The sequence below is a fragment of the Rattus norvegicus genome, chromosome 4, assembly GCF_021556685.1.
Source record: "Rattus norvegicus strain SHRSP/BbbUtx chromosome 4, alternate assembly SHRSP_T2T, whole genome shotgun sequence".
Taxonomy (NCBI): Eukaryota; Metazoa; Chordata; class Mammalia; order Rodentia; family Muridae; genus Rattus; species Rattus norvegicus.
In genome coordinates, this window is record NC_141537.1 from 58,472,997 (window position 1) to 58,487,528 (window position 14,532).

Sequence of the window (14,532 nt, forward strand, 5' to 3'; positions counted from 1 at the left end):
ATCCCTGCTCCAGCAGCTGCAAGGTAAGGCCTTGGGCGCATTACTTTCTCCTCCACCAGTCTTTCTGATAGCACCCCACCCAGCCCTGGAAATTAGAGAAACTGAGGCAAGAAGGAGGTAGTGTGGACAGCTTGGTGCTGAACTAAGTTTTGCAGGGAAGGACTCTGCAGACGGAGCGAAAGAGGCTGGGAGCTGAGGGGCATTAGAATCCTGGCTGGGCCGGCCTGTGCCCACAGGGCACCAACCTGTTCTTGCAAAGCCAGCCAGGACTCCAAGCCTGTCTTTGGTCTGCAGACTTGAGATGATTAGGGGACAGAGATGAACAGATCCGGCAAGGCTGGGCGTGCAGTGGAGCAGCCCACAGCTTTCTGCCTTCCTGAAGACCAGATACAGCTTCGCTTTGCTGTAAGAATTCATTTTCCATTGAGGACCTACCTAGTACTAAAACTACTGTTAAGTAGAGATAGGTAGAAAAACTGTCAGGAAGAACACACACACACACACACACACACACACACACACACACACACACACACACCAAATGAACCATCACCAACAACGAAGAAGCTAGGATAGGACTCTTTCCACATCTGTCCCAAAGCCATACAAATTATCTTCTTCAGAAGACAACAGAACAGCAGATCGTAGGAAAGGCCTGGAACCTGCACCCTTTTTCACTGGCAGGCATTTCTACCCAGGATGGTTAAATGCACATTGCCAGCCTGAGGCCCCAACATGCCCCTCCTTCAGCTGTCTTTCTCGCTGGGGTTCATTAGACTGCATTCTGAATATGGTGCCCATATACTCCTCTATGTCTTCCTCTGGGAAGTGGTGCGTTAAATATGGTCAGATACCACCGCGCTGCCTTGTGTGAATTGCTACTTGGGAGAGGACAAGGCAATCAAGTCATTTCTATTGGGAGCATAGTGTTCAGGGGAGGTAGGCAGAGGGCGGAGACTTGGTGGCACCATTGTGGGAGCATAGGTTCTCTGGGCGTCCTTTGCAAGGTGGAAATGGACTTCCAGTAGTGAGAGTCATAATTTTTTTGTAGAGTTCTTGGTGGACAGTGGTCAGCTGGGACTGGGGGAGCATTTCTGAGCTTTTCCTGATCTGTATGGTACCTAGAACCAAACTTGAAAAGAGGCATGTCTAACAGTCAGGTCACTCTCCTGGAGAGTATAAGGACCACACTGATCATGTATTTCGTTGAGGCATGGAAGAAGCGCCCCTCCCCCTCCCCCTCCCCCTCCCCCTCCCCCTCCCCAATAACTCTTTTTGGGTTCTGTCCTTCCTCAAGCACTCAAGGACATTGGGCTGAGGGGGAACATGCCCATGTTGACTAAAGAAGCATCCTTCTCATATTTGGTAGATCTTATACCCAAGTAACAAGCTCTTCTTGGTATCTGGGGGAAATATTTTCCTCCCCCTGTGTTCCAGGAAAAAGCTCAAAAAGCCAAAGACGGAGCCAGGAACGCTGCAATAAATTCCTGTCCATCAGCCCCAGGCAGATGCCTCGCATGTCTCGGTGACCCATGTGGGACGCAGAGATGGCTGTCCCAGACGATTCCCTTTACGCAGCCATCAGTCTCTGTTGCACCCCAGCCTGCATCCCCCTACAGGCACATGGGGGACAGGGAGATAGAGCAGGGTCTCCAGGAACACAGAATTCTTCTCCTCTGTCTATCCAGTTACCTCCAAGAAATGCAGAGGTTAGATTAGAGGGGAAGACGAGGCACTCGGATACACTAGGAGGCTCAGCACTGCTCCCCATGGGAAGGCAGATGTCCCCCACTCTACAGAAAACTGCCTGTTCCCATCTCTCTTGCTGCCTGTGAGCTCTCTGTGATCTACAATCATGTCCGTGCTGACATTTCACCAAAACCATAGACTAAGTCTCCATCTGTGTGCACATTGCCTTTGCCCTCAGGAGAACCACAGAGTTCTGCAGGGAAGCCACAAAGTAAGCAGTAAGAGATCAGCATGGGTCCCTTGGCAAAGACAGGGCACCTAGAGCACTGGAAATGGACAGCTCGTGGAGGGGTGTGTGGTGGGGAGTCACTGGGAATGACAGTCCACACAGCACAGAACTATGTAGGTGGGGGCGGGGGGGAGGGGAGGATACAGAGGAGATGTGGAGGCTCTCCAAAGCTTTGGAGGGAGAGAAAGCTACGTTAAGACAGTCTCTTAGGTACTTCTGTTGGGCACAAGTAAATTCTAAAATGGCCGGCCATGCCTGTAATCTCAGCACAAGGAAGACAGAGGTAGGAGAAGAGAGTGTTCACAGCCAGTCAGGTCTATGTGAGGGTATCTCAGAACAGAGAAAGATGATTTTCAAGTGGAAGCCACCTTAGGGACAGTTTAGCCTGGTCAGCCAATGGTGATGAAGGATGGGGAATACTTTACTTATTCATTCAACAAAAGTTGAATAAACACCTGCCCTGCGTCAGGCCTTTGATAAATGCCGAACCAAGTGCAGATGTCATTAATGGATTGTGGTACAGCCCCCCAAGCCTCCTGGTGTGTGGCAGGAGCTCCAGATTCCTTCTGGACAGTGCTCCGGGAAGCCACTGAAAATTGATCAGAGTTGACGCAGGAGTTGAAATCTATTTGCTTTCCCTAATGGGAATGAAAGCAATATAACCCCCTCACCCACACTGTGCCTACCAGCTAAGAATGTCAGCATGATTTCTCAAGCAAGGCCTTTGGTTGCAGAGAAGAGAAAATTGCTCCTGCTAAGCTTAGTGACTTTTTCAAATTGTGTACCATGGCCAACACTTGAGGAATGAGATAAAATCCCCACGAGATCACCTGCAGCAAGGGCAGATCCTTTAAAAAAGAACCCCTCTTGAAAACAGTGTGTGAGTGTGTGTGTGTGTGTGTGTGTGTGTGTGTGTGTGTGTGTGTGTACAAGAGAGTCATGGCACATGCACATGGCACATGTATGGAAGTCAGAAGTCTATTTGCAGGAATCAACTGGTTCCTTCTACCATATGGATTGTGGGAACTGATCTCAGGTCATCAGGCTTAGGGGAAAGTGCCTTTACCCTCTGAGACATCTCACCAGACCTTGTTTATCTGTTTGTCTATCTAGAATGTGTGTGAAAGGGGGAGGGGCAGGCATACATGAGTAACAGAGGGCATGTGAAGGTCGGAAGACAAGTTGTGGGTCCAGCATTCTGGTCCCACAGATAGAATTCAGGCTATCAGGCTTGCTATTAACTGTCTTTATCCAGTGGGCTGTCTTGCCAGCCCAAGAGAAATACTTTCTAACTCTATAGTTCAGTAAGATAGCCATGGACCATAATTAGTTGGACAATTCAAAATACCTCATAAAAATTAATATTGAGAAGGCAGAAGAGATGTCTCAGTGGGTAAAGTGTGTGCTAGTATACACAAACACATACTATATATGCAAAAATTAACTTAAAAGAAAATTTTATTATATTTAATAAAAACCTTACTTTTGTTATTTTTAAGGGAAGGGGAGTGATAGAAAGGCAGACAGACACGGAGAGAGAGACAGAGATAGAGACAGAGAGACAGACACAAAGACTCAGACACAGACACAGAGACATATACAGACACAGACACAGATACAAACACATAGACACATACACAGACACACAGACACAGACACACAGACACAGACACAAACACACAGACACACAGACACAGACACACACAGACACAGAACACAGACACACACACAGACACACAGACACAGACATACAAAGACACAGACACAGACACAAACACACAAACACACAGACACACAGACACAGACACAGATACACAAACACAGACACAGACACACAGACACAGATACAGACACACAAACACACACACAGAGACACATAGACACACAGACATAGACACACAGACATAAGACACAGACACAGACACAGACACACACACACACAGACACACACACAGACACACAGACACACACAGAGACACATAGACACACAGACATAGACACACAGACATAAGACACAGACACAGACACAGACACACACACACACACAGACACACACACAGACACACAGACACACACACAGAGACACATAGACACACAGACATAGACACACAGACACAGACACAGACACAGACACAGAAACAGACACAGACACAGACACAGACACAGACACAGACACAGACACAGACACAGACACAGACACAGACACAGACACAGACACAGACACGAGTGTTGAGTTACATTCCCTCAGAGCTAGAGACCGATGACAGTCCTGGATCTACAGTTACTGGCAGCTATGAGCAACTTGACTTGGGTGCTGAGACCTGAACTCAGGTGCTCTGGAATAGCAAGTCCTGTGCTCTCGTGACTATGGTGCCACCTCTCCGGCCCTGACCAAAACATTTTAAAAGAAGTCACACCTCCCGTGTAACATTCCCTGTTCTGCCATTCAGCATTGGCCTCCCTTTTCTCCCTCCCCATCCCCTTCTGAAGCTCAAGAATTGTCATTCTCCTCTCCAAGCTTTGGGTTTGGCATGATGTCCCCCGATTTCATCCAGGTTGCACTGATGGCAGCATTTCATTCGTTTTATGGCGAGTACTATTTCATTATGGATATGCACCACATTTTTATTTATTCGCTCGTACCTCAGTGTGCACTAAGATTTGATTCCGTATCTTGGCTATAAACATGGGAGCAAAGTATCTCTTTGACGTACTGACTTCTTTTCTCGGGGTATCCCTGGGAACAGGACTGCTGGATCATAAGGTAGTTCTATTTTTAGCTTTCAGGACCATCTCCACACTGTTTTCCATAGGGGCCGTATTCATTTACAGTCTCATTAGCAATGTGTGTGCCTTCGCCTTCCCCACACCCGGTCCCAGGCATCTGCTATCTTTTGTCTTTTTGACAAAAGCCATTCAGGAAGTGAGATGATATCTCACTGTGGTTTTGATTTGCATTTCTCAGATATTTTCATGTGCTCCATAGGCAAACATTATCTGAATTTAATTCATAGTAGCATACCAAAGACTGTCAGGGAAAAAAAAATCTACTTAAAAAAAATCTGATGGCTGGAGAAGAAAGAAGAGAGAGTGTGTGCTTTGGGTCTCTTGGTAATCTCTGGTGTAATCAGCCCGGGAAGCTAGGCTGAGTTCAAAGATGGCGGCCTTGGCCAGCAGATGCCTCTGTCACCCAGTGCTTCCCCAGGCACCAACATTTCCCCCATTGCTGCATGGAGGCAGTGGCAGGCCCGACCAGGGCTCTGCTGTCTTCCAGTCTGGATCTGAAGAAGCAGTCAGCTGTGCCCTGCCTTGCCAGTCTTGTCCTGAAAGGCCTGTCCTGTCCCCTGGATGGACGGAAGCTGAGAGTGCTCACGCCTGAGACGACCAGTGTCTTGGGGAAATGAGGGTGTGATCTCATCTGCAGGGATGGGTGACAGCACAGAACTGTCCACAGAGAATCACCTAACTGGGGGCAGGCTGTTAGGTGAGATCAGAAAGGGGGAGCAGCGCTACAAGCCTCTTGCATCACACCAGTCTTGAGCCTTTTTCTGAAGACGTAGCACTGCCTGGAGCTGCCTTGGGGCCTCCCCTCGCCGCTGTTCTTTTAACCTCTCCAGTGTGCCCTGCCAGGGAGTCACAGTGGAGAAGGGGAGGCATGGCATGGGTAGATGGCCACGGGGGTTGGGGAAGAGGCAGGCAGCCCTCAGGTGAGCTTTCCAGTGAGAAGACCTGAGTAAAACAGAAGCAGAGGGCAGGGAGGTAGCCTCCCCATGCCTACCCGTCCTCCTGAATGGCCCCTCTTCCTTCCAAGGCTCTGCTGCAATAGTCCCAGAAGTGAGGAACGTGGTGTACTACCTCAGTGTGTCAGTATGTTAGCAACTCCTCTGCCAGCTCCTAGGCTACAACAACTCCTAAGTTAACCACTCACATCAGAAACTTCCAAAAAGGTTTTTTTGTGGCCAGGTAGCTGCCAGTAACCTTTCTCCCTGCCCACCCATCCATCGGCTCCCTGGAATCACATCCATGGCCCCTTTCTCTTGAGCTCCAACCAACCCCCAATTCTAACTGGCAACTAGAAAGTAAGTATCCTATCATCCTCAGGGTTAACCAAGGCAGTGAATGATCAACTTACATGTTCCCCCTTCCATTGCAATTAGTGGTGTTCATTCTTATAACAGAAGGATACTAATTTGCACTTTAATTTTATGAGCACCATTTATTTATTTTGGGTTTTGTTTGTTTGGTTTTTGGTTTTGTTTTGTTTTGTTTTTGTTTTTTGTTTTTGTTTTGCTTTTGGTTGGTTTGTTGTTGTTGTCGTTGTTGTTTGAGACAAGGTCTTGCTCTGTAGCTCAGTCTGGCCTGGAATTGACAAGAAACTCCCCTGCCTTAGCCTCACAAATGCTAAAATGACAGGTATGCGTGGGTCACCATAAACAACGTTGAGAGCTGCCACATGGCTCTTCTGCTTTTGGTTGGATGATCAGCATTTGGCTGCATACCTGTGCCTAACGGCAGAAGCAAGCCTAGTGGTTATTCTCCATGGCCACACCTCTCCCTTAGGACTTGGCGTCCTTTCAACTGGGAAAGAAAGAAAAATAAGACATGGGGAGAAACTAGTAATCGCCACAACATGGCTATGTACCTTGATGTGTTAGTGTATGTGTGCCTGTGTTGCATAAGCATGTTATGTGCTGTTGGGACATCAGTTCTTAACATGACCTTGATCTCAGGTGGATCTGTGACCACTTCTCTCTGCAAGCGCCGATGTATGTCCCAGAAGCCTGGCCTATCATCTTCCGCACACTTACTTGGCGGCAGCATCTCGATTCCACATTTCCAGGGCGCTGTGATTTATTGCCAGCATCTACTGAGGCATAGTGTCCATGCCGAGAGAGGCCTTGTAAACCTGCCTGTCCGTTCTGATAGTACGGGGTGGCCATTGTGTGAAAATAGCTACGGTATAACCATAGTTAATCTGCTAGTAAGCTTGGTCAGGAAGGAGGGTGTCATTGACACATAAATCTTGGAAATGAATGCCACAAATTATTGTGCTGCAGGGGGGAATCCACAAGCACCAGGTACCCATCTGGAATGCCCGTGGGAGGCACTGGGCCAAGGGTTCGACTCAGAGTCAGCTGCAGGTGCTGTTGCCCTGAGCATTTCAAGCTCTGCCCAGCAATTCCAATAATTTTTAAGTAGCTGGCATTTACTCCCTCAACCCTGAGCCAGGCACAAGTCAAGATAGGCAGGGATATAAAAAAAAAAATTCCTCTCATTTACCCTTCGATGCCAGTACATGTGTTAACTCCACTTCTCTGATAGGACCAGATGAAGTTAACTCTCCTTCCCAGAGACACATGGGAAACAAATAAGCAAACAACAACAACAAATACAGCGCCTGCCGTCAAAGTCTGGGGCCTAACTGTTACACCTGTTTCCTCGGTTGGGGTCTCAGGGAACTCAGTGGGGGATATCAGTTAGCAGCCCCACTGATCTGTAGAGAACCTGTTCCAGGACTTCCGGTGGGCCCCTGAAAACCCGTGAGAATTCCAAACCATTTCTATCTATTTATTCCTCAGATGGGCCCACAGCACTCGGTTCATCTCTCCTTGGACGTTTATGTTTATGCGATGCCTTAGGAGCATCAGTAAATTAAATAAATGTTACTAGAAACCCAACACTGTGATTCCACGACAGTTGATCCGATATCCAAGCAGCTCCCGTGTGACTCAGAGGCACGTAATGTATACAGTGTAGACAGCCTTGGATGAGGGATGATTCACACCCCAGGGAGGGACAGGAAGAGACAGTTTGAGACGTCATAGTCACACTCAGCACGGCACAACCGAGAGCCATTATCCATTTCTGGAATTTTCCATTTAGTATTCTTTTGGATCACAAATGACCACGGGTAACTAAAGCCTTGGCAAATGAAGCCATGGATGGCGGTGCGGCGGGGGTTGGGGGTGGAGGGGGAGTTGCTGGATTTCAGTCTGTCCCGCACACAGCTCAGCCTGACACTTACCGTTTTGACTTTGGGAAACTCGGCTCATCTTTCTGAGCCTCATTTGTTTTCTCTTCTGTAAAATTCAGATTAAAAAGAGCGTACCTTGAAGCAAGCACGATAAATAATATATAAGCAGATTGCTCGTTTTGGCGTACTGTCACAGGGTGAATTACATTAATACTACCACTGATGGAGGACAGCCGTGTTACCTGTTCCCACCAAGACCCAGATGAGGAAGAACAGAAAGAAGTTAGCTTTTCTGCTGTCTCCCCTCTTCATCCTAATATTCATGAACGTCTTTATTATTCAGGCTCATACGTACACCCTTAGTACGGTTCACTGGCTACAGGCTTGCATACATTTAACTTTATTACCTTTCTGCCTCATGCATCTCATCAGGCCTCTGTTTCTTAATCAAGAATCTGCAGAGTGTTAATTTAAAAACCGATGGCTCCATGACTGGAAATTCCAGCATTCTAAGCAACCATGCTAGGTCCTCTCCTGCCTCCACGACTTTGCACGTCTCGGCTCTTGGCCACTTGTGGTAACTGTGTTCTACTCTCCCAGCCTGTTCTTGGTCTTCGACACCAGCCAAGGCAAACCCATTCTGTGATATCAAACACTTGTCCCCTCCCCTTGTGGAGCGCCTACTTGCTTGTCTGTCCCTCCTGTTACCCCGAGCCGCAGGAGGGTAGGAAGTATCTTCCCTCCTTGGTGTCCTGCGTCGGACTGGCGGAGAAATGCTGCTAGGATTCAGATTCCCGGTGGGAGAGGAAGGAAGTTATGGATCAGTAATGAAGACCTTAACAGACATAACAAGAGGCTGCTGCGGTGAGACTAACAGGAAGGGCGAGGCAGCCCTGGGTCCCTAATGATCTTCCACACGCATTAGCTAATTTGATCTTCATAAAAGCTCAGAGAAGGGTAGACCATAGGGAGGAAGGTAGTTTTGAGTGGTTATGTGATATACCTTGCAGTTAGGCAGTGAGTAAATGACAACATTCAACCTAGACCATAAGAGTCGGTTCTCTTTCCCTTGAAATATGCAACAAGACCTCCATCATCATCAAATCCATTTGACAAGACTTGCCCCATGATCTATAGGACACATCACTGTGGTTTTATCAAACTGTCAATACTCTTCCCAAGGGTGGGCATTTCATTGATCTAGGTTCCATAATGAATTGTCTTTGACTTTGACAAGATGGTAGCTAGTTAGGGAAGAAAGCAAATTTTATCTATCCACAGCCTACAGCAGGTTGGCAGCAGCACCACTGGATGGATTTATATTGGGTCTTGAAAATGGCATTCCTTCTGTTTCTAGGTCCAAGAAGAAGAAGAAGACCCCAGCGAGGAAAATGTGCTGGAGACCCCTGTGCCGGTTCCTGTGGCTTTGGTCCTATCTGTCCTATGTTCAAGCTGTGCCTATCCACAAAGTCCAGGATGACACCAAAACCCTCATCAAGACCATTGTCACCAGGATCAATGACATTTCACACACGGTAGGGAGTCTCTTGTGGGGAAGCAAAGGAGAAGTAGGGCTAGAACCAGAGTCTGAGAATCACATTGAGCGCCTTCTGAGTGTCATGCACCCCCTAGAACCTGAGAATTTGTAAGCCTAGGGTGTCCATTCTTCCTGGTTATGGCTCGAGACACTACTGCCTGCTGGAATTCAGAGCTGAGTGGCTCCAATTCTAAACCTAGACTGCTCAGTTGTGCTATGTGAGTACCACATAGCTCTCATTCGAAGCCATCTCAGGGATTTTAACGTTGTCCTATGCTCCCATGATGAAACCATAAGCTCCGTGATAGCATATGGCGGCCATGCTCACATTCACTGCCACAGGAAGCCCAGCCCTCCATGGCTAGCTGAGCATGTAAGGCTCACATCAGGCCTAGGAGAACCCACGTTCCTCCCTGATTCCACAGACCACTCTCTCCCCTTCCTTAGCCCTTTGTTTCTGTCTCTCTCTTTCTCTTTCCTCCATGAAACTACTTCCTTGAGTCTAGTTCCCAGGGTATAAGAATCCCTAAAGGTCATGGCATTCATTCCATTGACATATGACTGGCTTCCCAGCAGTGTCTCCACTGGGCAAGAGGATCTAACGGTTTCTAACTACAGCTTCTCCTGCCTGTTTCTGTTACTCCTTTCAAAGTCACACAGAGAGCAATCTTTCCCTCCTTTACAACCAATCTTCTGTGAAGTTGCTGACAGCTGTCAGTGCCCACCGTAGTCTTTCTCCGAGACTCAGCATCCTACATCTTCAGTCATTTCCTCAGAAGTATCTAAGCGATTCGTATCTCACCACATCTGCTTCCCATCTGTAAGATCTTAGGCAAGTTCTTCCCGTGGTCTTTAAACCTTGAGTTTTACCATCTTGACAATGGTAACATCATATCACATCACCAAGTTGTTCTAAGGCTTAAACGGGCTACAGCAAAAGACTTCCTTCTGGAGCCATCTGGAGCCACATCCTGGCCAATGTGGATGCCTCACAGTGGCCTTGGCAGCCCAGGAGAGGCTCCATATTCAGGATCAAGGACAACTTAAATTAAGACATTTGTACGTTTTGTGGAGAAGTTCTCATCATCTTTCAAAAATAGTCATCAGGGCTGCACATGGAGAGACCCAACTACCCAAATGTGGGTAGAAATGAGAGGAAGCCAGTGGGGAAAACCCTTCCCATAACCAGATTCGGCAGAGTGGGGGAGGGGCACAACTTTGACCCTAATGAGGGAGAACCACACAAGAAGACTAGGAGGGAGAGATCTGATGAGGGTAGGAGGCTAGAGAAAATATAAGGAATGGAGAGCTATGGCTGGTTCCTCACGGATGTCATTTGGAGAAAGGAATTGCTCCACATTAGTCAGAAGCGAAGGGTGGAATGGTTCGGAATGAACAGAAAGTCTGGGAGACCAGCTCCATGGCTCCCAGTCAGCTGACCACAGGAAAATAAGGACCTGAACCAGGAAGGTGAGAAGGAGAGAGGCAGCTCAGGCTCACGGACATGAGGGAGGGCTCTGGAGAGCGATTTCCCTGCCATTTGCTGAGCACCTGTTGTTCCTCTTCCTCCTGCACAGCAGTCGGTATCCGCCAGGCAGAGGGTCACCGGTTTGGACTTCATTCCCGGGCTTCACCCCATTCTGAGTTTGTCCAAGATGGACCAGACCCTGGCAGTCTATCAACAGATCCTCACCAGCTTGCCTTCCCAAAACGTGCTGCAGATAGCTCATGACCTGGAGAACCTGCGAGACCTCCTCCATCTGCTGGCCTTCTCCAAGAGCTGCTCCCTGCCGCAGACCCGTGGCCTGCAGAAGCCAGAGAGCCTGGATGGCGTCCTGGAAGCCTCGCTCTACTCCACAGAGGTGGTGGCTCTGAGCAGGCTGCAGGGCTCTCTGCAGGACATTCTTCAACAGTTGGACCTTAGCCCTGAATGCTGAGGTTTCCAAGACCACCGGGCTCCCGAGGATCATGTTGAGGGAAGAAACCTTGGCTCCCAGGTATCCTCAGGAGAAGAGAGCCATGTGTTCACACCCCTCATCCAGGACCCTGTCCGTTTCTCCTACTCCTCTAGACCGCCCTTCAGAAGGCATGGCTCTGCAAGGCTTGACTAAAGTTATCCGCACGATTCCATGAGCACTAGGAGGGGATTGAAGCCTTGAAGAGGGGATTCTCACCTGGTTCTTCGGCAAATATAGATAAGAGCCGTCCTGTCCCCTCCGTGTTCCACCTCCTCTGGGTGCGTGTTTCACTGTGGCCCAGCGGATGTGAGGAAGGGGTGGGTGGAGCCTCTGGACTGTCTCAGAGTCTTTGGGAGCACCATGAAGGCTACATCTGCACACAGCTGGAAACTCCCAAAGCAGCACATGCTGGAAGACGCACTTATTTATTTATTCTGCATTTTATTTTGGATGGATTTGAAGCAAAGCATCAGCTTTTTCAGGCTTTGGGGTCAGCTGGGGCTAGGAAGGCTCCTAGGGTGCTGTTTTCAATCCTACTGATGGGTCTTGCCCGAGGCAAACCTACTTTTTTGAGTGACTGGAAGGAAGGTTGGGAATCTTCCAAACAAGAGTCTATGCAGGTAGCTCTCAAGTTTGTCCTCTGGTGGCTGGTTTGTTTCTGTCGTGACTGACTCTATGCAAACACGTTTGCCGTGGCATTGCCTGGAGCGCAGGCTAGGTTATTATGAAAAGAAGATGAATTTTGTCAAGTGTAATATGCATCTATGTGCACCTGAGGGTAGGGGATGTGTCAGAGGGAGAGAGAAGGATCCAGAAGCATTCTCTGAATAACAGAGCTGTGGTAGACTTTTCTGAAAAGGCGAGGCATTTTCTCACCTCTGCAGCCACATAGTGTGGCTTTGTGAAAAGGACAAAGGAGTTGACTCTTTTAGGGACATTTGAAGTATACCAGACACCCTTAGAGGGGGCTAAAGTTACAGGCCTTTTGTTGGCATATTGCTGAGCTCAGGGAGTGAAGGCCCCACATTGGAGACAGTGAGCCCCAAGAAAAGGGTCCCTGGTGTAGCCCTCCAAAGTTGCCCAGGGTTGATCCCACAATGCATTTCTTAAGCAGGCAAGTATCCCTGGTAGATGTTTGCCTGTCAATATGTGGTTCTCATCTGATTGGTTCATCCAAAGTAAAACCAGGTCTCCCACCCATTCTGTGGGGCAGTTTTGTTCCAGTGGGAATGAGAAATCACTTAGCAGATGGTCCTGAGCCCTGGGCCAGCACTCCTGAGGAAGTGCCAGGGCCTCAGGCCAGGCTGCCAGAATTGCCCTTCGGGCTGGAGGATGAACAAAGGGGCTTGGGTTTTTCCACCACCCCTGCACCCTTGTGTCACCATCCAGCTGTGGGTGGCAGATCAATGCAAGAAAACTTGATCGAACGCAATACACTTTTAAGACTGAGCACAGCTCTGTGCTCAGCCCTGACTGGTGCTGTGGGCTAGAGAAGCTCACCAAATAAACATAAAAATCAGAGGCTTTTGTCCCTGCGGTCAGACCCTACTCAACAGCGTGCCAAGGCGCGTACTTCGCCACAGCAGCCCCACACAGTTGAAAATACAGTGCTGTCTTCAACGGAGGAGAAAGGACCTGAGCTGGGGGTGGCAGTGCCCAGGGGACCCCTGCTTACAGTCTATAGCATCTCCATACCTTTCAGGGCACATTAGCATCCACAGCTATCGTAGCACACTGTTGACACAGGATAACTGGGATCATAAAAATAAGAAAATACAGGTTGACTGTCCCTTATCCAAAGTGCTCGGGACTAGAAGAAGGGTTTTGGATTTTAGAGTCTTTCCAGGCATAGGTATATTTGAGTATATATAATGAGATATCTTGGGGGTGGGACCCAAGTATAAACATGAAGCTCATTTATATTTCATAATACCGTATACACACTGCTTGAAGGTAGTTTTATACAGTGTTTTAAATAATGTTGTGTGCATGAAAGAAGTTTTCACAGCGTGAAATTTTCTTCTCGTGGCATCATGTCTGCACTCAAAAACCCTTCAGGTTTTGGAGCGTTTTGGATCTGTTAAGAGATGTTTAGCCTATACCTAAAGCTATACTGACAAACAGGTTACAGGACCAGACCAGACCCTGGATCCTCAGCCCTGTGAAGTGTGTCCTTCCAGTCAGGTGGAGGTGAACTGGATCGGGTTTCATGGTGCTGACTAAAAGAGAGGAATTTGAGGTAGATTTTGGAGGAGCTGAGGGATGTGATGTTGTTTTACTAGACAGTGGGTATGTGGAGGGGTAAGAGTCGGAACAGGATGTGACAGGGAAGACTGAAAAGAACGGGACAGAACAACAGGAAGTGCTGAGAGGACTTTGTGGGCCGAGAAAGTGGCTATTGAAAGAGTCCCAAGTGCCACAGTCTGGAGCGAAGGCTTGTGGTAGCTGGTGTCATGGCTGGTGTCAGACTGCTCTGGGGTAGCGCTATGTCACCTTGGTCACCTCATCAAGCTGGAATGTCCTGATCCTTTTGCTCAGAAAACCTTGCACTGTGGCTTGTTCCCAGATTGTGAAACTTCCCATATGCAAAAATGCTTGGTTTGGGTTTTGTTTTTTTTTGTTGTTGTTGTTGTTGTTGTTTTTGTTTTTAAATATATGTGTAACAACAGCAACAACAAATTTTTGTTTTATTTTGTGTAAATTCAAATAAATTAATGATGCCTCCCTGCTTTGTTTTCTGTCTCCTGCTGTGGAGGGGCTTCCAGAGCACTGTTTGTGTGTGACAGGGCAAGGCCTGGCTGGCGTCCAGCCATCACCAGGGTCAGCCCCACCCGGGCTTGGCCACAGCCAGCTACCAGTTATTCAGGCGAAAGGATTACCCTAAAGCCCAGGGCTGGGCAAGGAGCACATTCTGCACCAGAGGCTGTGCAGTCCTGCAAACCGGCCTTGAGAAGCACCAGGTTATTTTTAAAAGCCAGAGTCAAAAGTATCAACAACAAAACCCCAAGCAAATAACCAAACCCAAACCTCACAGACAAACGGCAGGTCAGCCAAGCACACAGAGCCAAAATAAAGAAGAAGGGGG

At 48.3% G+C, this 14,532-nt stretch overlaps 1 protein-coding gene across 3 annotated transcripts; it reads left to right on the forward strand.

Moving 5' to 3' along the window:
• Positions 1-14,171, forward strand: Lep (leptin). Of its 3 annotated transcripts, none has more exons than XM_087656156.1 (3): positions 1-23; positions 9,310-9,487; positions 11,070-14,171. In XM_087656156.1, exons 2-3 carry the CDS (start codon positions 9,344-9,346, stop codon positions 11,424-11,426), a joined length of 501 nt encoding a protein of 166 aa, XP_087512282.1. In that variant the 5' UTR covers positions 1-23; positions 9,310-9,343; the 3' UTR covers positions 11,427-14,171.
• The last annotated feature ends 361 nt before the right edge of the window (positions 14,172-14,532 follow it).

What these genes read in the sequence shown, in the direction of transcription:
- Lep (XM_087656158.1), top strand. Translation starts at nt 9,344, where the DNA reads ATGTGCTGGAGACCCCTGTGCCGGTTCCTGTGGCTTTGGTCCTATCTG. An exon ending in TCAATGACATTTCACACACG is followed by an intron (nt 9,488 to 11,066) that starts GTAGGGAGTCTC and finishes CCTCCTGCACAG; the next exon opens with CAGTCGGTATCCGCCAGGCA.